This window comes from Pollicipes pollicipes, unplaced genomic scaffold (genome assembly GCF_011947565.3).
Source record: "Pollicipes pollicipes isolate AB1234 unplaced genomic scaffold, Ppol_2.1 Scaffold_3087;HRSCAF=3621_pilon_pilon_pilon, whole genome shotgun sequence".
Lineage (NCBI taxonomy): Eukaryota > Metazoa > Arthropoda > Thecostraca > Pollicipedomorpha > Pollicipedidae > Pollicipes > Pollicipes pollicipes.
This window is the reverse complement of record NW_023596225.1, coordinates 39,789,326-39,813,809: the sequence shown is the minus strand read 5'-3', so window position 1 is coordinate 39,813,809 and position 24,484 is coordinate 39,789,326. Positions and strand designations below refer to the sequence as shown.

General features: G+C 53.8%; 2 protein-coding genes across 2 annotated transcripts in view; one reads left to right on the top strand and one right to left on the bottom strand.

Moving 5' to 3' along the window:
* LOC119090146 (transient receptor potential cation channel subfamily V member 6) lies at positions 1-19,395 on the top strand. The gene is made up of 15 exons (XM_037212939.1): positions 1-124; positions 813-973; positions 5,403-5,601; positions 6,098-6,193; positions 6,860-7,077; positions 7,800-8,025; positions 8,538-8,653; positions 9,167-9,394; positions 9,992-10,143; positions 10,448-10,664; positions 11,144-11,305; positions 15,468-15,644; positions 16,219-16,328; positions 16,681-16,760; positions 19,367-19,395. Exons 1-15 carry the CDS (start codon positions 1-3, stop codon positions 19,393-19,395), a joined length of 2,295 nt encoding a protein of 764 aa, XP_037068834.1.
* A 1,425-nt stretch (positions 19,396-20,820) lies between these two features.
* Positions 20,821-24,484, bottom strand: part of LOC119090145 (bifunctional peptidase and (3S)-lysyl hydroxylase Jmjd7-like) — an 8,668-nt gene continuing 5,004 nt past the window's right edge. Inside the window, 7 exon segments of the mRNA XM_037212938.1 lie at positions 20,821-21,342; positions 21,344-21,575; positions 21,981-22,071; positions 22,073-22,140; positions 22,906-22,968; positions 22,971-23,016; positions 23,019-23,058. Of these exon segments, the coding sequence (XP_037068833.1) occupies positions 21,192-21,342; positions 21,344-21,575; positions 21,981-22,071; positions 22,073-22,140; positions 22,906-22,968; positions 22,971-23,016; positions 23,019-23,058 (691 nt within the window). The 3' untranslated portion in view covers positions 20,821-21,191.

The following is a 24,484-nucleotide window of genomic DNA, read 5'->3' as shown; positions in this document are numbered from 1 at the left end:
ATGGGTCAGCTGCAGAGCCGCGGTTCGGTCTGGAAGGACCCCGGGGCGGCGCTTGATCGCGTCATCTCGCAGTCTCACGAGGAGGGGCAGTGCTTGCTCTACAAGCTGGCCAACTACAAGAAAGGTAACCGCCGCGCACGCGCCGGTGGGAGCCGGTACTCCGCCGGAGCTGGTGCCGGGCCGTCACGGGTGGTGCTCCGCCGGAGCTGGTGCCGGGCCGTCACGGATGGTGCTCCGCCGGAGCCGGTGCCGGGCCGTCACGGGTGGTGCTCCACCGGAGCTGGTGCCGGGCCGTCACGGGTGGTGCTCCGCCGGAGCTGGTGCCGGGCCGTCACGGCTCACCACGCCTTCAGCCGAGCGACTGTAGACGTCAGCTGTATAACAGCGTAAAGGAGACTGCAGTGCTAGTCGCTACCATTTTCAATGCAAGTTAAGCCGGCCTAAGTGCTGCATTCATTTCGCTGCAGCTGAATCACATCCACAGCATAGGCGTGATGTGACGGATGGTTGCTGCCGCATGACCACGCTTATCAGATCACCGGCCGTTCCGCCTGCGGCGATACAACCACAGCTGACCCCAGCCTGACCCGCGGGTGCCGCAGGCCTGCGACCACACAACCAGAGCTGACCCCAACCTGACCCGCGGGTTGCCGCAGGCGGCGGCCCACACAACCAGAGCTGACCCCAGCTTGACCCGCGGGTGCCGCAGGCGGCGGCCACACACCAGAGCTGACCCCCAGCCTGACCCGCGGGTGCCGCAGGCGGCGGCCACACAACCAGAGCTGACCCAGCCTGACCCGCGGGTGCCGCAGGCGGCGAGCTGCTCGACGCGTACCGGATCGGCGGCGGGCGGGAGGTGGAGAAGCTGATCCTGGACCAGTTCTCCGTCTTCATGTACAACGAGGGCCGCGGCAAGGAGATCACGCGCACCGAGTACCTCAAGTGGAAGCTGCGGGGCAAAACACGCGACGAGGTACGACGCTCGTGCGGAGGTGCGGCGGCAGGCACGATGTGCACATTGGTACAGATGCGGGTGTAGGATATGCTTCACGGACGGAATGTTGTTCTAACTGTCGTCCTCGTCTGGTGTGGTGATATGCACACAAAGTTTCGACCAGTTGACCCTCCGGCTGTCGTCAGGCGTTTGTCTGAGCTAGGGTCTGCGGGATGTACTTGTAATGTATCTATTACTTAACTTATTAAGAAAAAAAGTTTAACTTTATCGGGTAACCAATTACAGGAAAAAGACAAGTGTCACTGTAGTTCGAATATCTCGTTTAAAGCTCAAATGAGTGTGAGGGAGGTAAACACACGCAAATGGAAGGAGCAAAGTGTCTTGGGTCTAATACAGCAGCCCAAAAGTGAGGTGTGCTCAAAATTGAGGAATAAATTGTTCATATCTAACGGATACCCATCGAGCTTGGTTCAAAAACCAACTTTCCCGTCAGGACCGCGTTTTTCCTACGGGTACCATGGTTCATTTATCGACAGTGCGACGCATTCCTCAACAAAACGTACTTTTGTCCTTGTACGTCTGTTATTTAGCCATGGAAAAGCTGTGATGCGAAGTAGGTTGACTCTTTCAACCTTTTTCTATAGCATGAACATAGCTTATAAAAGTATTTGCAGTTATGTATATTATCAATAGCTAACAACTCCATATTGCCATTCGGCCTGACAACCAACTGTTCATGGGATAAAGTGCCGATTTTTAGAATTCAACCTTGATGTCTGGCATATATGTCAGGGGTAACGCTACGGAAAGCCAGGGGCGTTGATTCGTATGCTGGAGTTCCGCATCATTGCTTCGTGGTAGGTAACATACAAGCCATGGATTTGCGTTTAGCACGGGGTGAGTTCTGCCACTAAGGTGTCTGCCTTTTTGTTTTCGTTGAATGCGCCGAGCATCTTGCGTAAAAACAGTGGCGTACACAGGAATCCCCAATAGCGGGGTGGGTATGGGAGGGTTGGGGAAAGGGTACAACTCCAATATTTATCTGAAATACCAGCTTAATGCTGCTCGCGCAATTTATTTGTAAAACTTGCAAGACACCCGTATATTTTCTATTTCTTTAGTTTCACATGTGTATTTCGAATTCTGACCGCCAACATTCATACATGCTTTATTAACGCATACAGTTAATTTGATAAGAGAAGAGGAACGTGTTCTGGGGCCGCTACGTGAATACGCTCCTGTTAAAAGACACAAAGCCCTCAGACGCTGAGGTGTCACTTTGTATACTTCGGGATGAGTCTCCCCCCCCCATGCATATGAGCAAAAAATGATGCTGAGCCAGTGACATGCAGCAACTGTCTGAACTACTATTACACTAGGTACTTCGAAACATCACTATCAAAATCATCATCATTTACCACCATTATGCTATCACTATTGCCTGCAATGGTAAGCAATTCCTCAACATTAAAAGTGCTTTGGAACTGACCTTATTTTCTGGTTAGAAGTCTAAGTTTGAATCGAGGGCGCAAATCAACGCAGCTGAAATCCGGAGAAATCTGAATGTGCGGGTTAAGTTAGGTCCATTTATTTTCTCAGCCCCCCCCCCCCCCCCCCCCCCGAACCGGCTCAAAAGGAATGTTCCACAACTGAAGATATTGAAGCAAGCTAATATGATGAAATAAGCTCGCTTATAACTGTTGATATGCTTTTAAGTGGAAAAGAATGCTGTAGATAACACAATATCTCTGTTTAGTAAGTTTTCCTCAATACTTAGTTGCTTGATTACATCATCGTACCTTGCACAACATTGATTGAGGACAATGGATTACCGTTATATCCGAAAATTATGCTCACGAACGCCAAATATGAACGTCTCGACAATTATATTTTTCTTGACCTTAATTGCCGCATGGCTAATGGAATGACAGGATTTAAATGACGCTATTATGATGTCATGGGTGCCTAAGAAAACCTTGCAATAGTCTCCCCGAAATAGTCCGCACATCTTCGCGGGCGTGTAGCTCAGCATCTCTAGGGGCTTAGGTCTTGGAAAGCGCAGGGCTGTGAACCGCACGGAATGATCCTTTAAAATGACGATTTCGGTTCAAAACCCCATCAGAAATGTGGAACGGGTCCCTCTAAGCAACTGGCACTCCTGTATTAACATCACACAATATTTTACATTCAAGCAGTAGACAAACGTTGATAGCATAAGCCCTCTGAGCTCCTTTCAACACTCACAAATTAGAAAACAACGCAAAGCAATGGCAATATGCGTGGGTTTTCAATGGCATCTGCAAGATCCACGTGTGCCACAATTCCGGACGTTAAGACGGGGCGAAGTGAAGGGAATGCTCTGAATACCACAAAATTTGAACCGTCATCGGGACGCTAAAAAAAATGTGGTAGCATCTGGCCGTCACATTAGGGACAGACCTTTTTCCTCTTCCCCTTTTCCCCCTACCCCACGCATGCTTTGATCCGCTCTCAGTGAGTAGAGTGCTGAACCAACAGAATCAGTGATCGCATTTGGGGGGTGCCTCTTCAGCAGGTCGTCGCAAATTTTTATTTTTTTTCCTTAAAGAAAACAGCATTTCGTGTCTACTGGTTGGATTAGTCCGCGGGTTTTACCAACGCCTATAGATGACGGTGTTTTGTGGCTCCCGACTTTTCATCTGGTGCTGAATTGGACACGTCAACAACACGCGACGCTAGTCTTCAAGGTGATGATCAGGCGAAATTGCCTCCGCGTAAATCCATAGCTCATCCGATTTGGGGAATCGATGGTCCAGTTTTGTTCCTTAGATGCATAGAGAACCAACGAAAAAACTAACTGTGAGCCGAAATGCCATTGGGATTATAAACTAAATGGAACTGCTTACGAATACGACTATAAATCTTCTGATGGGATTTTCCTCTTACCCGGCATTTGCTGGATGAGGGGTCATCCATCCATGGGATGTTATGATAAGTATGGAAGGGATGAGGGCGATGTATAGCAAAATTTATGGACGGCCCCTGGGGTACTTGTCACCTTTCATTTGCTGAGTGGTGGCGGAGCGTATGACGTCTGTTAGATATTTCCTGAACCAATCAGCTGATCGGGATGACTCAAAATGCTAAGTCGAATGGATGTGAGACTCCAACATACGTCAGTTTGCTGGCCTGCAGGCTACTGATGACCTCACTTATTATGTCAGAAGGTCACGTTTGTTAAGTTGTTAAGATTGCTAAGCTATCCCAAATCATCGCAATACTGCGACCAAATGGAACGGCAATATGAAGCTCTGTTTGAGTGAAATACGCCAGGCCAGCTGTGCATGTTTGCAGACTCAGAGCCGTCCAGACCCGGCCACATCAAACTATTTGGACGCACTTTTGCTCAAGCATGTTTGCATGCACCCATTCCTTTATGACCGGACGGATGGCGGTGTGCGGTGGTGGCAATAATGCAGGTCGAGGATGTCACGAATAAAAGGATGATCCTCTCATAAAGGGTGCTCCCTGTCAGCCTCTCTTCCCATGTGTGGATCGCCAGCTATTGCCAGGGGAGGTGTTTCTTCGAAGCATTTTCAACGGGCTTGGACTTCAACGCAGAGTTCGTGATTACGGGTAGAGTGATGCGTGTTGGACGCGTGAAGACCATCGAAACAATTTTAACCTTAGCTTTTAGCGCAGCATGATGTTGGTAGCCAACGCACCCTGAAACCCCAATCAACAGCAGCCAACGCTGCTAGCTGTTGGGTTATGCCGACAACTGTCTCGAGATGCCGTCAAGTCTTTCAAAGCCAAGAAATGCGCCGCACCGTTGGTCCCGAATTGTTTCAAGGTTCAGGACGCCGGAGCTGCAGCGAAGGGGGGCGGGGCAGGGGCAGGGGCAGGGGGCGCGTGACCGGCCGGCTGCGTGACCCGGCCGGCTTTTGTGCGCCGAGCGGGCCGTGCCAGTCGGTACCAGGACGACTGTGAGACTCGGCGCGTGCCGAGCGCCCCTATATACGGACACACGACCACCGGGTATGATGCCCTGTACATCGGGCTGCCTCCCTCCCTCCCCCCTCCCTCCCTCTCTCTCTCTCTCTCTCTCTCTCTCTCTCTCTCTCTCTCTCTCTCTCTCTCTCTCTCTCTCTCTCTCTCTCTCTCTCTCTCTCTCTCTCTCTCTCTCTCTCTCTCTCTCTCTCTCTCTCTCTCTCTCTCTCTCTCTCTCTCTCTCTCTCTCTCTCTCTCTCTCTCTCCCCCTCTCTCAACAACAACAACCCCTATGCTCTAAGCCCGCGCTTAGCTTAAACCAGCCACACGAACCCTACACGTGTGAGAAGAGCAGCTGCGTTCCGTGCACGCTTGTCACGAGCGTTCGCAGGCGCCCGCCACACGCTGGCCGATCGGCGCTGACTACAGCCTTGCGCGCCTCCGCCGGCAGTGCGCCTTGAACATGGAGCCCGGCGAGAAGAGTCGCTTCGACCCGCTCAACTTCTGGCAGGACCACGAGGCCTGCTGGCAGATGCAGTATCGCGGCAACCTCGGCGAGACGCTGCTGCACATGCTCATCATCTGCAACACGCGCGCCCACTCCCGCATCGCCAAAATACTGCTCAAGTGCTTCCCCAAACTGGCTGTAGACGTCGTAGAGGGCCCAGAGTACCTAGGTGAGGACTGATGCCCGAGGTGCGCCGGTGGGTTGGCTCAGACGTCCTCCTGCATTTCGCTGTTCCGAGGCGTGGAATCGGCCCAAACAGTTCACGGCTGATAAAGTGACCCCGACCGCTGTGCTTCCCTTCCTCGTATGTTGTTCCAACGGCGTTCCCGAATCCCCTTCCCTGTTGGGTACGGTCGTGCTACGGATTGTCTTTGTGCACTTGTTCATATGCTCTAGTGTGCGCGTAGCAATCTGCACGTATAGATAGGTTTTACGTACATGGGGCATTTCGCTTTAAGGCCTTTGCCGATACATTTACAGCTATCCCACCTGAGAAATTAATAAAGCAATTGTTAACGTGAAAAGAGGAAATTCACCACATCCTCGTAACATTGTTGTGGTTAGACACAATTATATCAACAGCCTGAAATAAAAATTCGTTCATAATTCTACAAATTACAGGGTTATATAACCTACCAACTTTTTTGTGTGCGTATGGTTTGCAGGTGCCAGTGCCCTGCATTTAGCAATAGCGTATAATAACAATGAAGTGGCGACGCAATTGATAGAGGCCAACGCAAAGGTAGATCAACGTGCCATAGGTGAGTGTTATTTTAATAATTGCAATGCTTCTTTGCTCTGTCTGTGTTGTTTCTTTGACTATCATATCACCGTTGAGAACATGCACAATATTGCCGCAAGCGTTGACAATTTTTAACGTGTTTTGTCGCGGAGCTGACCAACAAAACGTCCCGACAATATTGCTTGTCGTCGTGGTATGGTGAGACGCTTGTAGACTACTTTTTGCCATAAGCTTAAATTGTGGGCTATAGAGAAAGCCGCGGACATTGACGCTATTACATGGATCTCGACCCACCATCTGGTTTACCGAAGAGTTTTCATTCCTTCCACACAAAGACTCTGATCCTTTGGTCGCCAGGTCGACATTTGGTATCGCTCTTATTTTTCGTGAAGCGCACGCTCAATGCCCGTTCTTTTAGCTGAGAAGTGTGCATGGCAGCGCGACACGAACAAGCGCATTATAAAAGCCGGCCTCTTGGCGTGGGTAACCACGACAGCGTGGCATATGCGCACCGCGTCAACCATGCCTTCCGTCATCGGAAACTGCAGCGCGGTCAAAAACAAAAACAAAAAAGCACCGCGCGCACCATGTTCGACGGGCTCTGCGATGACTGCTAGGCCGTCGTGTCCTGGCCGGCGCACCGAGCGCGCGCAGCACGGACGTAACGTGTTGGTCGGCGCGGCAGGCAGCTTCTTCCTGCCGCGGGACCAGCAGCGGGAGGTGCCGCGCACGCAGACCGACTACGAGGGCCTGGCGTACATGGGCGAGACGCTGCTCAACTGGGCGGCCTGCTGCAACAACGAGACCTGCTACAACCTGCTGCTGGACCGCGACGCCGACCCGAACGCCCAGGACTCGTTCGGCAACATGGTGCTGCACATGATCGTCGTCTGCGACAAGCAGGTGTGGCCGCCCGCCCTGCGCTGGAGCCGCGTGCTGACGCGTGGTGGCGGTGCTGCACGCCCAGAGGAGGGTTCTTTACTTGGCCGCTGAGCTACACGTGCTCGCTGGTCTTCCGAGGTCAAGTGGTGGACATGGCTATGATTTCTAACTTCACTTGCGTAGACTTTTGCTTCGAGTAATCGTTCCTGTTTAAAAACCTCACCGCATTGTCCATGTTTAGCAGTACCCAGCTCGCCAATGTGTGGCAGCAGTGTGCAGAACAATTCACCTCTGTGTTGTCTTCTACCCATCCCATACGGTTGTTTTACGGAAATAGGTAGATTTCTGGCAGTCTAGAGACGACTGCGGAACAGCTGAAGTTGTCACAACCTCTACATGGTCAGGGTGCCCACGAGGACGCGCTTGGCCTGACGGCGAATAGTTTCAGAGCTGGTGCTATGATGCGTGCGTGTGTGTAACATGAGGGGCACTCGGTGGTACTGCTTTCATCCATTATCACAGGGCAAAATCCAGTCAGTGATGATATTTTTACTCTTGACTCTTGACTATCATCAGCTGGCCCTCGCTACCGTCGAGGCGAAGGTCAGACGATAATAGCTTCTCGACTCATCTGTCCCAGGGCGAGGACCAGTCGAAGAAGATGTCCTGATGTCTTTGACCCCAGGGTGGGGTTCACCCAGTGGTGACCTGACCACTGTCCCCAGGGCGAGGGCCAGTCGGAGGAGATGTTTGGCTACGCGCTGCGCCACCCCAAACGGCCGGCCAAAAACGGCGTGCTGAACCGGGTCGGCCTCACCCCGCTGACGCTGGCCTGCCGCCTCGCCCGCTCCGAGATCTTCCGAGAGATGCTCGAGCTCACCTGCATCGAATTCTGGCGCTACTCTAACATCACCTGCTCGGCCTACCCGCTCAACGCGCTCGACACCATCGGACCAGACGGCAAGACCAGTGAGTCGCACCCGGAGCGGGCTGGCTCCGGGGTAGAGAGCGGGCTGGCTCCGGGGTAGGGAGCGGGCTGATCCCGGGATGGGGAGCGGGCTGGCTCCGGGGTAGGGAGCGGGCTGGCTCCGGGGTAGGGAGCGGGGTGGCTTCGGGGTGGGGAGCGGGCTGGCTCCGGGGTAGGGAGCGGGCTGGCTTGGCTCCAGAGTAGGGAGCGGGCTGGCTTGGCTCCGGGGTGGGGAGCGGGCTGGCTCCGGGTTGGGGAGCGGGCTGGCTCCAGGGTGGGGAGCGGGCGCTGCGAGGAACGGAAGTGCACGGACGGCTCGATTTTGGTAGGGCTGGATGAAGCTGCGCGTGGCAAAGAAGGAAAACAGCTGGTTTGAGTTGTAACGTACTGTTACAATGTGATTGGATGGGAACTGGCTTTTCTCTCCAACAGGCTGTTTTCTATAGGCAAGTTGTTCCTATTAGCGTCTTTTTGTGGGGTCCAGACAACTCACCCTACATATTCGTGCTCCCAGACTGGAACTCGGCGCTTATGATGATCCTTAACGGCAAGAAAGACGAGCACCTGGACATGCTTGAGGGTGGCATCATCCAGCGCCTCCTGGAGGAGAAGTGGCAGTGCTTCGCCCGGGTTTGTTACATTTCACGGGAACAATTTGCGCAGATAAAACATGCAGGCAGTTGAGATGTTTTGGCCGCCGTGCGATTGCGTGCCCTTAAAAATCGAAGTTGTTAGAGTGTTTTGGGATCTATTTTGAACCAGATAGTGGTCTACATCGTGTGTGATAATTTCGACGAAACTAGCATTACTTTCGATATTGTGACGAGACAAATCGATTGGGAAACTAAAATTGAACGTGACATTGAAACTGGCTACCCATATTAACGTTGTTATGCCTTCACCAGCCGTAACCGACAGCAGGGCGACCACTTCAACCACATAAGTTCTTGTTCGCCCGCCTTTGTACTGTTGGCCAGCGCTGGATGCTTATTGGGATTTCTGGCTTGGTCAATTTTTTTCGGAACTAGTGAGGGATTAAGACTAATGCTATGGCCGATCACTGAACACGCGAGACATTTATGAACTGGATCAATTCGAGCCCCACCGATTTACCAAAACACAGCGTTTTTCTGTACCTGTCAGGCCGAATTCCTGCGTAAGCTGATGATCATGATGATGCACCTGCTGTCCATCTCGCTGGCGATGTACCTACGGCCGGAGTATGGCCAGACGCTGACCGGTACCACGTCCAAAGACATCGCCCGCTACTGCTTCGAGGCCACCACGCTGCTGGGCTGCATGTACTATTTGGTGTTGCAGTCGGGCAGCGAGATCAAGAACCAGGGTCTCGTGCCCTTCATCATACAGCTGGTAACACGGGATACGCTCCTCACCCTGGCGAACTTGGGTCAAGGACAAGGAAGAGTGTGTTATATGGATGCTACGTGTTAGCCATATAACTCAACAGTGTGAACTCCATGAATTGCTGGTTAGCTGAATTTTCAAACCATCATGCGCTGTAGAAGTCGTGATGTGCTAGGTCAGCACACACGAATGGGTACTGATTAAGGCTGGCTAGATATCTCGGGAAAAGAATGATATGAATACAGGGAAAGACCTCGATGAATGCCGTGTGTGTACATAAAGATGCTTCAAGAAAGGGCATAAGACGCTTGGGTTCCTGCTTCTGTGTTGTCATCATAAGCAGCATCAACACCATTTTCGTAATAACAAAAACAATAACGGCGGATCCAAGTTTAAAGAGTCTTTAAGATGCAAACAAGTACGCAGTTTACATTGGCTCGAGGCGAGCTAAGGTCAGCCAGTTTGGCCAATTGCGGGTCTGAGTCAAGACCCGCCACGAGCGAGGGCACCGTCCCTCCGGTTCCCGCGGCGGCGTGTGCGCGTGTGCCTCTGACTGCGGGCCGGCGCCGGCTGCCGTCCCACGTTCCACTTCCCCCGTTCCAGTTCCACGACCCGATCCAGCTGGCGTTCAACATCTCCAACCTGGCGCTGGTGGGCTGCGTGCCGCTGCGCGTGTTCGAGCTGCGCGCCGTCGAGGAGCTCGTGCTGACCGTGGCCGTGCCCGGGTCCTGGTTTCATCTCATGTTCTTCGCTGGGTGCGTGTGCCGCACACCGCGAGCTGGCAGGCAGAAGGGATCTTTCGCAAAGCTGGTGGCACTGTTGGTATATGTCCTCGCTCGCCGATTGCCAACCAGTGTGTCACGCGTGTGACGGCGGCTGTGGAGAGCAGTATCGAGGGTGTGGCCGTTTGTGATCGTATTAAGTGGTCTTTCATTGATCCACTTCTAACGCATGGCAATCGTTAATAATTAGCGTGCTGAGCTGTCCTTGACTTTTCATTGAAATTGCATGGAAAAACTTATCCGCAGATGTTCTCTGACCATCCCCATTCTGCTTCAGGGCAATTCAGCTGACTGGCCCGTTCGTCACGATGGTCTTCAAGATAATCACCAACGACATGGTCACCTTCTTCATCATCTACTCCATATTCCTGCTGGCCTTCACCCAGGCGTTCTTCTTTCTGTACCGCGGCACGCCCAACCGTGCCACGTCCAAGTTCACCACCTACATCGACACGTGGATGGGTCTTTTTCACATGACACTCGGCGACTATGATGTACGTCACTGGCGACGGCCCTAGTCGGTGCGGCCCTAGTCTCGGTGACTATGATGTGCGTCACTGCCGACGGCCCTAGTCGGGCGGCCCTAGTTTCAGTGACTTTGATGCAGGTCACTGTCGACGACCCTAGTCGGGTGGTGAACACGGCAGAACTGAATTTGCTGGGAGGGTGTATGCTCTTCATAGTCGATTCTGTTATTTTTGACACTTTTTTGGAAAACGGTCTGAACTTAAACGTTGTCGTTACAATGGTCTGCAGTAGCGGGATAGTCTAAGGTGTGTACGTGGAATATTGGCACCAGCGACGAGGCGACGAAGCAAAGCGATCAGCGACGAAACTTCTTTTCCAGCTGTCTTTGCATGGCGGGGTTCGAAAACTCCAGCAGTGTGTAACAATACGCATTCTGTCACCTCAACAGCTGATAGCTGACTATTCCCTATGGATGTTTCCAACATGGCGTCTGTCTGTGTTTCAGTTCGGAGAGCTTTCGAGGAGCGCCTACGCCCCGCTGACGCTCATCACGTTCGTCTTGTTCATGGTGTTGGTGCCGATCCTGCTGCTCAACATGCTGATCGCCATGATGGGGAACACTTACGCCACCGTGGTGCAGCAGAGCGAGAAGGAGTGGGTCAAACAGGTGCTGACTGTAGCTTGACTGCACGCATTGCCCGAATGGCCATCCACGATAGCAACAGCAGCATGGTTTCACGCATGATTTTGCTAATTGTATCGCCGTCCCCCAAGCTCGGTGCGCACTTAACTAGACGTCGGACCCCTCGGGTCATCAAAGCACGGAAGCAATTTCGCAAAATTGGTTTGGGAAGCTGAGCAGTGAAAATTGGTGAAGCCTGCCCCGTAAAGTATGAACTTAATCCCCGGATTGGGCCCACTTTCTCATCAAAGTTGGACTGGACTCCAAGTTGAGAGAAAGGGATCTGAAGCTCCCCTCCAACTGAAGAGGAAACTAAACCCCTGCACCGAAGGGTTGCCCGAATGGGCTATCCTGCAAAACATTCGGTCAAATTTATCCTAAAATTAATGTGGCCAAAAGTCTTCGGCGCCGAGTTCAGTCCGTAAATTTTCAGAATTCGGAACTGAGTTACGTGTCTGCTTGAGGTGGGCGTAAAAGTCTGCAAGGACGTGGCGAGGCGGGCCGGCCAGCCAAGCGCTTCGTGGACATTCAAACCTTCTGATATTTTTCGTCCGCTGATCAGGCTCTTCGCAAAAGTCACGACTGGTTAAGTCACGACTGGTACGGACAAGTCAGTTTCCGATACCACCACACCGTTTGGCGGAGCTGTTTGAACGCGTTCAGTTCGAAATGAGCCCCGCCCTGCTCTCCAGTCAGGTCACGTGCTCGCGTAGCACGTCTCCGCGAACGCTGGATTCTACGACGCGCATGACGTTGAGTATGAAATCAATCCCGAGGTCTGACTATTGGGATCTGGCCCAAACAATTTGCGGAGGTCGAGGGATGATCGGTGATTGGTTGCCCAGATCACCACGTGACCAACTATATCAGCTGGCGGTGGGCCGAGGACCGCAGCGCAGTGCGCGCCGGTCGCTACTACAGTGGGTTGGTGCACTAGTCACGCGTTAACGCAGGGCCTTTTCCGCTCTTCTCGGCCTTTTTGTGTCCTGAGAGGTGTTTGCGGGTCGAAGTTGTAGATCGACCCGAGGTTTTCCTGACGTGTGACTCCCCTACTGAGAGCCATCACATCACTTTACACAGAGTCGCGCTACTCATGAACGCCCGGATTTGGATCCCTCTCAGCAAATGACACCAAAGTCATCAGGCCTAGTGCAGCCGTGTCGGTTATGTAACTTCAGCAGCTTAATGCATACCAAAGAAGCTCCTGAAGTCAAGCCGGAGCTCCAGTGTTTGCCACCGACATCATGCCGCTCCAATTTCCTTCGTTATTTCTCCGTACCGCCGCGGTAATCGCCACCAAATCACGGCAAGCCCGGACCTCCTTCCGCGACTCGCAGCGCCCTCACGTGACCGGCCGAGGCGGCGGGGTCCGGCTGGGCAGTAAAGCTCACCCCTGAGAGTACCCCGCTAATGCAGCGGCCGCGTTGCGTGGCGACCGCGTGCCGTGAGGAGCCCGGGAAACGGCCGGCCGGCACGGAAACGGGCCGAGAACGCCGCCGGCGCCGTATGAAACATGCACGGCTGCGGGTCACAGGCCCTGGCCGAGTCCCGGACCGCCTTCAGAGGTCGCATCGACGACGGCAGGGGCGAGCCCGGTGTCGCGTGCCTCCGGTGATCGCTGCGTGATGCGGCCGCTCGCAGCGGGGGCGGTTCCAGGAGCGCTGAGTTATGTCATGTCAAGACAAACTGCAGCGGTGCGCCGGTGAGGGATGCCGTGCTCCACGAGGCAGTTACGGCACGGCACGTCCCGCTTGGCCGTGATGGAGTGTGCGCTCGCGCGGAGTGATAACCCGGAATCGGTGAAGCACCGCATAGCGGCACAAAGCGACGATCACAGCGGAACACGTGTCAGTCTCACGTTGCGCTAAACGATGCCGCCTTGTAAAGAACGTGTCACCCATGCAGCCCTTCAGGTGCAGACAGGCAACTTCCAGGATGAGGCTGTCGAATGCGGGGCGCGAACAAGTAAAACGAACCAAGTACAAGGAATCGTGTGGAAATCGGGAGCACTGAGGGAAGGCTCACTTTTGGGTGGCATTAGTTTTGTTTTCGATGCAAGGTCCAGGCTAGCGGCGAGACGTGGTCATTCGATGTAGACCGGCGTGAGTTCTTCAAGCTGCCTGAAGGAACGCTTATACAAAAAATGTGTTATAAATCACTTTCATGCTTATCCGTTCCTCAACTGAAGCAAAATATTTCACAGCATTCGAAATGAGCCAACAGCATGAATGCGTGATTTGAACGAAATTGCAGGTGAACTCTCCTTTTGTTTTGAGTCTTGCTGTGCACCGGCGGCTTTCCTTCCCATGCGCACGTGATTCCACGTAAGCTTTGACGGCGACAAAACGATGGCGAATTGTTTAACACGCGTCTGGATGGCCGGTTGAATGCCCATCGCTTGGGTGTGGCATCAGTTTGACCCGTTAAGATCTCAAAAATCAAGAGGGTGGGAGGCACCAAACTCACGGAGTATGTTGGCCTGTATGTGAACCCAGTTTTGTTTAAGTTTAGGGTTCCTAGTTCATTATTTTCTGCTCAAATAAAGTGCCTGCCTCTCACCCTGGCAGGAAGGGCGGGCACCGCGGGGAATCGAGCCTGTACCCATGGTTTCCCAGATGCGCAGTAGGTAACGCGGAAGTGTTAGCCACTGCACTACCGGCACCCTATCAAATAAGATCAAGCAAGGTCAAAGCCCAGACTGGCGTCGAAAGTGCGCCCAGACCCTCCCAAGCAACCACCGTGAACCTAGATACCTGTTCTAAGCAAAAGGTCACTGATTCTCACTTAAGGTTAGTGACCTTGTTTGTCCTTGAGAAGATCATGGTGACCAAAATCATACAACATTGCTTTGATTTTTGCACTTGGGCGAATGTCAATGAGTACGCTGGGCGGTATGTTACCAAAAACAAAATACTGATCCGGGTCATTTTAGGTCAGTAACCTATTCTAACCTTGAAGAAGTTCATGTAAGATGTATGATGCGGTCTTTGTCATCACTAAATTCAAAATGAGCCCCAGAAACTACCTCATGCAGCAAGCTCTCCAGTAAAAAACAGTCTGGCTTTGACCTTGGCCTGACCTTTACACCTGACCCTAGGTCAATGAAATATGTTGATTCAATTTCTGTGTTGCGTGAGATACTATATCAGAGATGTATGGCCTCGCCCAGCACTCGGTTGTTGCTTTAGATTAAACGATTCCCGAGAATTTGCCTTCGCTGAATCCATGACCTGACTTTGACCCTCCATAGTTCAGTGACCTCACAAAGTACAATTAAAGTGTTGGCACCAAAAGATTCGCTATTCCGTTCTCTTCAGCAAGGCAAAATTTGGCGTGGCTACGCAGTCGCTTTTTTATATATCATTCAGTAAAAACCTCCCGGGGTGGCCAAACTAACCGCATCCGAGCGCGTGTTTAAGTGCTGTGGGGTTTATTGAAGCTTTTGATACTTGTAATCAGCCAGCTGTACGTTTAACGCCCAGCGAAGTCAGTATTCAAGCTGCCGAGTTCCTAAACGAACATTGCGAAAATCACTGAAACAAATAGTGAGTGTCAGTGAAATATACGCGCACGTTGGATCAGGCTGGTGCTGTAGGTGTAATGGTCTGAAACAATGCCCCCACTGCTCCAGTTCTTGCCGAGGCTGATGAATTCAATCTGTCTCAAGTACCAACTGGGCCAAGCCCCTAATACAACTGGCAACCGAGCCATGTCGACGCTACACATGAGCATGGAGCGATGAGTCACGTGGCCAGAACCTGAAAGTTATTTCAAGCTAACATGTTTGTAGCGTTGAAGGTAGCAAGGTGGGCGCAAGGCTGCTGTTGGCGGATCCCACCGCCCATCCCCGTTTGGGAAGCTCGCCCTCCCGTCTAAGAAGCTCACCCTCCCGCTTGAGGACCGCACCCTCCCTGCCGGGGAAGCTCATCATCCCCGCCTGGGAAGCACGCCCTCCCCGCCGGTGAAGGTCATTCTCCCCGCTTAGAAAGCACGTCCTTCCGGCTTTGGAAGGACACCCTCCCCGCCTGGGAAGCATACTCTCCCCGCCTGGAAAGCTCACCCCGCCGCCTGAGAATCTTACCCCTCCCCGCCTGGGAGGCTCACCGTTCCCGTCTTGGAATCTCACCCCTCCCCGCCGGTACCGCAGTGGGCCAACATCGTCATCACGCTGGAGCGTGGCGTCGGCAGCGACAAGTGCAAGTCCAACCTGGAGGCGTACTCGCTGCCGCTGCCGGGCGGGGACGACCGACGCGGCGTCGTCGTCATCAAGTCCAAGTCGAAAACGCGCGCTCGCCAACGCAAGGGCGCGCTCACCAACTGGAAGGTGGGCAGGCATGGGGCCACGGGAAACTCTTCTAAAGCTTGGTATGGAGGCTTTCAGTCTGAAGAAAGCAGCTTACCTGGTCCAGTGGTAACTGATGCGTGGTAGAATCAAGTAGGAACCGTACTGTTAGAAAACCTGTCGCGCTTCTCTCACGCATTGTTTTCACTGGAACGTTGTGAATGCTTGATGGTAGGGAGCAGTTGAGGCCAGTGGTCCAAGCTCCATGTGTCGATGCAGCGACCAGTGATGCCACCAACAACATATGCAACGGCCAAGACTGCAGGAAATGTGGCAATGAGAACAGGTAACGAAAGCGACGCTATAATACCATTGCTCAACGCTGTCCCACCTCCGGCGACTCACGCACGGCCCGGCCCCACTGTCCACCTGTCGGCCCCACTATCCTCCTGTCTGTCCCACTGTCCGCCTGTCTGACTCACTGTCCGCCTGTCTGCCTCACTGTCCGCCTGTCGGTCCCACTATCCGCCTGTCCGCCCCACTGTCCGCCTGTCCACCCCACTATTCGCCTGCCTGGTGGCGAGGCTGGCTAACGCTACCGCTGCGGCTGTGGCAGAGGGTCGGACGCGTCACTCTGAAGGCGTTGAAGCGGCGGCGGATCACAGGCGATGCGCTGCGCAAGGAGATGTGGGGGCTCGAGTCCGTCCACACCACGCCCATCAAAAGGTAGGCCGTGCAGCCTCCGTAGAGCGCGTGGCGGTCGCAGCGGCGGAGCTAGGTAGTTAGCTGGAGCGATGGTGAGCTCGTGATGTTCATGTATGACCATGCGGGGATCATGCGCGACAAATGCTAGTTCACATGCGGGTCGTGAAAGGTAGTTATTGCAGGTTTGCCGCACGATGTGAGCCGTCACGGCTTGGTATACGGAACAGTGGATGCAACGGGGTGCGTTCATTATCGGGTTAAACTACGGTTGTCATCTTGAGGGACGCATCGCGGATCACCTAACAACGACATTTCGTAGGGTGTGTGAGACGCGTGAGGACTTCCGCGCATGACAATGCGGTCTCCCCGGCAGCGCCAAGGGTCGCAAGGCCGGGCCGTCGGCGCGGTCCGGAGTCACCTCCAGCGATGCCAACGTGCTGCGCGCGCTGACCGGCGAGGCGGCGCCCTTCAACGGCGCGCTGACCTCGGCGCTGGACCAGCTGGCGCTGGCCCGGCCCCTGATGCCGGGCGTCGCGCCCGGTCCCGCGCCCGGCCCGGCGCCAGGTCCGGCGCCAGGCCTGGCGCCCGCCGCCGCCCGGAATGGCACTGGCCTGGCGGCGCACGCACTGCTCGGCGTCGGCGCCGGCCAGGTCACGAGCGCCGTGTTCACCCCCGGCGGCGGCCACGAGAACGCGGCTTTCGCGCCCGACCCGAGCTCCGACGACGAGCTGCCGGCGCTGTTCGCGCGCGCCGCGACGCTGGCGCCGACGCGCGACCGCCTGGCCGTGCCGCTCGACCCGTTCGAGGGTCAGGTGCTGGAGAGTTACCGGCAGCTGCGCTCCGAGCGGCAACAGGCCGGCGGCGGGCTGCGGCTGCCGCCGATTGGGCCGCCGGCCCGGCCGGCGGGCGACTGTCGACCGGCGCTGGTGGAGGAGCTGCCTCCGGCGCCGCTGCGGCCAGAGCTGGCCGCCGCGCTCAACCGCGCGCCGCCCAGCCTGTCGGTGCCGCCGCCGCCGGCGCCGGCCGTCGCGGAGCTCGTGCTGCGGCCGCCGCCGCCGCCGGCGGAGGGAGACGCCGCGCCGTCGCCGCAGCCGCCACCGCCAGCGATCACCGTGCAGGGGGACGACGTGAGGTGGGCGCAGGGCGCGGTGGCGCCGCCGCCGGAGGCCGAGTCGGCCCAGCGGCACCGGCTGTCGCGGCCCCGCACGGCCGTCTTCGACCGCGACCGCGTCCGTGTCCGCAACATCAACGCCATCGTGCCGTGGGAGGACGAGAAGCTGTAGCGGTGGCGCGAGCTCAGTGTGGGAGCGTGGTGACGTCATACTGGCCGTGGAGGACGGTAGTTCGCCTGGCGCGCGCGGAAGACGGCAAACCTTGACGCCGCCACGTCAGAGGGTGACACGCTGTGGCGTATGTGCGTCGGGGAACAGCGATGCCGTCGCAGTGGACTGGAAGAGGTATAATGAGACGTAATCTGCCGAGGAGGCAAGACAATCTCTTTATTATAGGCCACGCTTCTCCTCTCAGACTGAGGAGGTGCTGGCGACTTGCGCCGGCGGTGTGGACGGCATGCGTTCGAAAACTTCAATCGAGCGAGCGACATTGTTTTTGTACGGCCGTGCGGTGCGCATTTCCTATCGCGGCGCTCTTAGGCGACCTCAGCTACAGCCAATCAGCTGCACGCATCATGGACGGCTCCTCCTTCAAGCTGGTTGTGCACTGCATAGGTGATTGCTTTGATAGGCGATCTGGTTTTATAGTGGACTTATGACGGATTATATCAGGTGTTATTATATTTGCGTTTGCCCTATCTTTGAGCCAGGTGACAAATGCAGCCACACTCACAATGGTTTCATACACCTCCCTCGAAATAATAAGAATGAGGCACCTCTCTTGGATGTCGTGAATCGATGTACCCATTGAGCCATTGTCAAACTGCATGCAATCATTACTTATGTTGACCTTCAGGAGGATCAGGCACTAAAAGAAATATTCAGTTTTCGTTAGCTGCGGTTCAAAATGTATCTGGCTCAACTGAATCCCGACGTATCCCAGCATTCTTCGATGACTTGAGGTCTGCACACGCCGTCGGATCGCTCGATATAAGCCGCATTGCTGACCTCAATTGGTATAGATTGTAACGACGCTGATAGATCGTGTCGTCACGATATTGGAATTATACAAACTCTTCTGTATCTGTCTTGTCTTTAAACCATTCAAGGCTGCCTATATTGCTCGCTGTATTGGCAGCTTACGAAACCGCTTTTTGGAAGCCCGTACGTGAAATTATCGCAATTTTGGAAACGAAGCGCTTTACCTCACGGCAGGATGGTGTCGGCCATGCTTCATCCAAGCCATGATTTGTGATTTAGCAATACAGCCCGACCCATCACTCTTGGCATATCAATATTTTTGCAAGTGAATATCGGGCATGCGCGTAACTTTTACAGGCGTCACTCTGCCTAACTGTAGTTTGCATTTGTGCTTATTGTGTATGTCACTTTTGTTTGCCATTTCTCCTCCAGCAAGTGTGGTGTATTTCCATACATGCATAGCAGATAACAAGTGCGCGATAAATACATATTCGACCTAGATAAGTGAGCTTGAGTTTTTTGTTGCGCAATACCATATATTTAGGCGCATATCTTCCCAGCAATCCACTTGAAGAGCCAGAATGTTTCCGACAAATCATTCGTCAGAAAGTTCTTGTCAGCAACATGCCAGCTAGACTAATGTGTACGTGATGCATTGGCCTAGCAGGCATGTGGATAGGAGAGCTAGAAATTCATAAGAACGCCCTATTTTTGAGTGTGGCAGGTGGAGGTGTAGTAGTGTTCAGTGGCCACGTGCTAGATGTGGTGGAATATTGGCTGACTTTAGGCCTGTCAGGGCCATACAATTTCAGTCGATGAGGTGAAGCCATTGAATAGTGCGCGTTCGTGGTGGCTACGGCGGGACTACTTGTTGGAAACAGCTTTAGCATCTTGAGTTAATATGGTCATAATAAAGTGGACTGAAGCCCCAATATACCTCGCATGACCCAATCTGTCTTTCTCTAGCCCACGACATGTGGCTGAAGCCTGTTTAAGACAACGTGTCATTGTTAGCTTCGTGGGCTATTGCCGGCGCGCCTACGGGTCAGATAGAGATGACATTGTTTCATTTGTAGACGGCACGTTCGCGTGCGTCGCACGGCTGGTATCACATCTCTACCTGCCCTAATAGTCGAGACCTCGGGCGAGCCCAAATTTGCGCAGGATTCCGCGTGAGGGTCTGCACGCCTTGAGCTTGACCAATACTTTTACGGGCGCGATTGCCCGTTTCCTCCTGCGTTAGTACGTTAATCTCGTCTTGTTGCGATGCCTGGTTACTGAGATTCGGACCCGTTTTCCGCCGGTGTTCCTCAGGTTTTTGGCGATTTGAAAATTATACGTCTTCCATGTTAATTATACGAATGCGGGGTTGAAACAGTAATGCCATTGGACTGTTGCTGAAGCACGCCTACTAAATGAGGAATCTGCAGTGGGGTGTTAAAAAACATCGCGGTTTCACCTTGAAATAATCGAGCTACTTGTTCCTGACAATATTTTGGCGGTACAATTGGTGGTCGCAAAGATGCAACCCTGTCAAAAATGTCACTGACTGGGCATGGCAACTGAAGGCATGCTCTTTCCGGCCTGATGACTTAAGAATCGCTCGACCAGTGGCTTCGCTGGTGATCACACCAGCTGACACGCCGCCGTTCAGTCGGCATGTACATTTTAATAAATATTTGGTAGCGCATGATGACGTTTAGTATTCGAGAGTGCTTCTAGCAATGGACATGGCACGAAACTATGCACGAAGACAGCTCATTAGGATGAGTAAGGCTACACGGCAATGAACCGGTGCTGTCGGTAAGTTCACATTCGTGGGTTAGGTCAGGCCACCTGGTCTATGGAAGCAGTCAAGTATGTCCGATATGTGACAAAATCAAATTTCGTTTGTTCAGCAACAGAATTAAATAGGCAGTGAAGGCAAGGAGAGAGCAGTTTTGCACACCGCGGACCAGTCATTGAAGAAATCACTGCGATATGCGATGTACCCGCAGGGTACATCGCATCATAGGTTTTTTCATAGCGACAGCAGTAAGCGCAAAATAAGAGCACCACATGCATATTTCATTTGATGTCAGAAAGCTCTGAAGTTGTGCGTAAACCCTTTCGAGGGCATTTTGCGTGACGATTATATATGCTGTTTTGCCGCCCCACTCTCCTTTATAGGATCTAGCGGCAGGCGGTGTTCAATCTGCGATGGCCACTCCAACTGACAATCCCCTTTTTTACCCTAAACTTCCCTCCTATGAGTATCCCGAGGGCTGTCGTGGACGAGCAGGTCAAGGCCTCTTGCGTAATGAATCGCAGCATATCGGATAAATAAGACATAAGTTTCCTTCTGGAAGTGCACGATACTTGACATTTCGGTTCAGTATCATCGTTGACGACGCACGTGGTTCGGTTGAAAAACACCACGCTATTTATTTGCATTGACACCACGCGCACTCCGCAAGGCATCGCAGATCAAAAGCACTTCATAGCAACACAACGAGCACTCGAAGCCGCCCCGCGGAGCGTCTTCGTATAAGGAACTGCGCAGTGACAATATCGCCGAATCCAAGCAGCAAGAGTCACAGCCATGGCAGCCACTAGGTCTGCTCCACTCAGTCATCAGCGCCGGACTAGGCCTTAGCCACGGACGCGACATTCCTTGCCGCCGACCCCGCCGTGGACAGAGACCGTCACCTGTCCTCACCGAACCTGTTCCACTCGGTCCTCAGGGCCGGACCCCAGCCTCAGCCATGGGCGTGGCACTCCTCGCCGCCGACCCTGCCGGGAACAGAGACCGTCACCTCGCCTCACTGAGCCCCTCCAGCAGCTTGTAGTAGCAGAACTTGACGTCGAACTCCATGTCGTACCAGTAGTTGACGGCCACGCAGCCGTGCGACTGCCGCAGGTGGTGGAACCACAGCGACGGCAGGTACAGCAGGTCGCCGGCGGCAGTGCAGCGGCCGCGGCGGGCCGGCCGCCGGCTGCAGCGGGTCCCAGTCGGCCCAGGGCACGGCCGCGCCGTCCGGCGCCGGCTCCAGGCGGAACTGGCCGTCCGTCTCGCGGTAGGTGGCCGGCCGGCAGAGCCGGTGCGGCAGGCGCGGCCGCGCCGCCGGCGGCAGCAGCGTCACGTCTTTGTGGCCGCGCACCACGCAGTAGATGTTCTCGTAGTGGTCCTTGTGCACTGCAACGGAACGGTAGTGCGATGCGCGGCAGTCGCAACACGGGCGCAGCGGTCGATATAGAGGTGCAGTGTTTATGTACAGGTGCAGTCACATCAGGCTGGTGTCAGGACGAGTGTTCATTCACATACAACAAATCGGTTGATGAATTATTTAGCATGTGCAATGTGCCGTAGAGGGAGATCGGTGTCAGATCGGAAAAACTGACGCCAATAACCTCATCATTGAGTTATGTTCCGAGGAAGCTTCATCTAATTGCTGTTCATTAACACATATGATTAATAAGGGCATCTTGACTGCCAGCGCTAGATGCACCCATACCGGGCATACAAAGACAGCCAATCCTCAAATATCGGCCATCACGAGGATAATGATCTCTCAGTCTAACGTGAGAGATAGGAACCCACGTGACGTCACAGCTCTTCCGTCGCCCATCCAGAAGTTAACGGCGTCCGGCGACTTGTCTAGTGCCTCCGACATCCACGAGATGTCGCTAGGGCACGCCGTTCAGAAGCTCCGGTAGTTCGTCGGTAAGGTTGGAGTTCTGTTTCTGAATGTAGACACCGCCTGAAGAATAAAACATAATTATGCGAAGAAAACACGACATTGCGAAAACACCAAACAAAGCGAGCTGGGCGTGTGTTCGAGTCACCATTAGGCCAAATTACTGTCGATGATTGGACACAACGGTATGATCCATGCCACATAACCAGACGATAAAATCTTCTTAGTTTGAATGTGAGCCGGAAAGCAAAAGCAGCTTACAATTCACATTTTTATTTGCGATGACGCAGAACGCCATGATTATTTTAAGCGGTGGGCGTGCCTGACAAGCAGCCCCAGCCCTCGTGCGTACAACAGCAACAGCAAGCTACAACAGCTCGAACCCCACGTCTGACAGCCCCAGCCCGGTGCCTATCAGCTCCAAGCCACAAGTCCTATACTGATACGCAACCCAGTCATCCGATGGTTCGTTCAGTCAGATCGATGACAACTGCCCACCGACAAGACGCCAAAGTGGCCGCCATTTTTGAAGTCTGCTCACATCAATGAACAGATGATTTACCTCATTGGGGGGGGGAGGGGTGGGGGGGGCAAGCCGCCCACAACGTGGAAATGAATAGTGAACAAAGACGCAGGTCGGTCCTCCACCCGCCCCCACACATTGTGCTCCTTCTATGGGCTTCACAACAACGCCCTTAAATATCCGGGGATCTACATCGGCTGAATAGATAAGTTGCCACTGGCTCAAATTGCATCCATGCGTCTTCCGTTTCATTCAATTAAACCAGATGAATGGCACGTTCACGGCGAGCCTGCGCTCGAGCATACCGTTGTGCCTGCTGGGCTCCTCCAGAATGTCGAGGAACTGTGCCATAGGCATGCTCCGCTCTCCGGCAGGGCCAGGTACTCCCCGGCAATGGCATCGGCGTAACCGTCCGGAGAGTAACCGCCACTGTCACCGGCTTCTCGCCAAAAGTTTCTCTGGAACGAGCGTACCAGTGCGGGCAGTTGGAATGTGCAGGCAGGAGGAAGCAGAAACGGGTCAGGGGGAGGGGGGGCAGTAGTGGCTCTCCTCCCGAAGGCTGAACATGAGTAGTGTGGTGGTACATGGAAAGGGAAATTCATGTAAATATATATATATATATATAATATATATATATATATATATATATATATATATATATATATATATTAGCCTACCCAACTGCTAGCAGGGGTTAGTTACATGAACAGGTAATGCATATCACAGGTCACAATGCGAAGGGAAACCGGAGGGTACACGACAGCGAGCCCAGGTTATTCCGAGGCTGCTGGAAAAGAACCGTGAATTCATGGTATGTTGAGCTCGAGATCCGTCACACACATTGTATAAGCGTGCTGGAGCTGTGATTTGAATATGCGAAATCCCGTAGGTACACTTTCGACAGCTTAGAGCTCTACAAACAGGTAACCAGAAGGATGGTCACCCAAAAAAGTTCGAAAATTCGCTGGGACACGTGCAGCATCTTCCTCTGGCATACAATGACTGTTCGCAGCGTCAAATCGCCGCCGGTCGGAGCCTGGGCTGGACCCGCCGCCTCAGCATCCTCGCGCCGGAGGGGGTGTCTCCTGAACGATCCGAGCGCCCGCGTCGCTGCACATCTCGGTGGGGGCTGCCTCCGCCCTCCGCCGCGGGTCTGAGGTGCCTGGTGGCGGCCGCGCAGACCCGGTGGGTGACGTGGAGCACGCCGGTCGCGTCGGCCGGCGTGCGTCCCTCGGCATACCTAAACCATGTCATAGGTGGGCGCACGTTCAGACGGCTGATACGAGTGGCGATGGTGGAGAGGAGGATCCTCAGAGCGCTAGCACGCGACCCAAACGGCCCATGCCTACCTGAATAACTTGGGTGTCCATTGTTTGAAGGCCTGCCAGTCTTTGATAGCCCCCGGACGATTGAAGGGCTTGTTCTGCGAGAGTACCAGTCTCGAAGAAAAGCTGTCGGCGACGGCACCTCCGACAGCTCGGCCACATGTCCGTCGACAGGGAGGCAGAGGTCTGAAGACAAGTCGACCAAATCCGTATTGATCGGCACAGACGACTCCTGTCATGGCACAAATGATAACTGAAGCACCCTACATCAGCCAGGCAGACGTCCCGGCGTGTACTCCTATCCTAGAGCAGGGGTGTCTAGCTCGTAAAGGGAACCTCTCGAGGAGCCAGCGCAGGCCTCCTTAAAACAAATTTGGGGCTCCCTTTCCAGAGCATAGGGCTAGTTTATTAAAAACGTCGCTCATGATCCAGAGAAAAAGGGCTTCTTAATGTAAAAAGGGTCTTTTGAGACCGATTTATAACTCTCCAGCTCAATTATGGCGTCCCATTGACCTTAGTTTTGGTACGCTATGGGTAGCTACAGCGACATAGGTTGAGA

What these genes read in the sequence shown, in the direction of transcription:
- LOC119090146 (XM_037212939.1), top strand. Translation starts at nt 1, where the DNA reads ATGGGTCAGCTGCAGAGCCGCGGTTCGGTCTGGAAGGACCCCGGGGCG. An exon ending in GGGGCAAAACACGCGACGAG is followed by an intron (nt 974 to 5,402) that starts GTACGACGCTCG and finishes GAGCCCGGCGAG; the next exon opens with AAGAGTCGCTTCGACCCGCT. An exon ending in CATCTCATGTTCTTCGCTGG is followed by an intron (nt 10,144 to 10,447) that starts GTGCGTGTGCCG and finishes ATTCTGCTTCAG; the next exon opens with GGCAATTCAGCTGACTGGCC.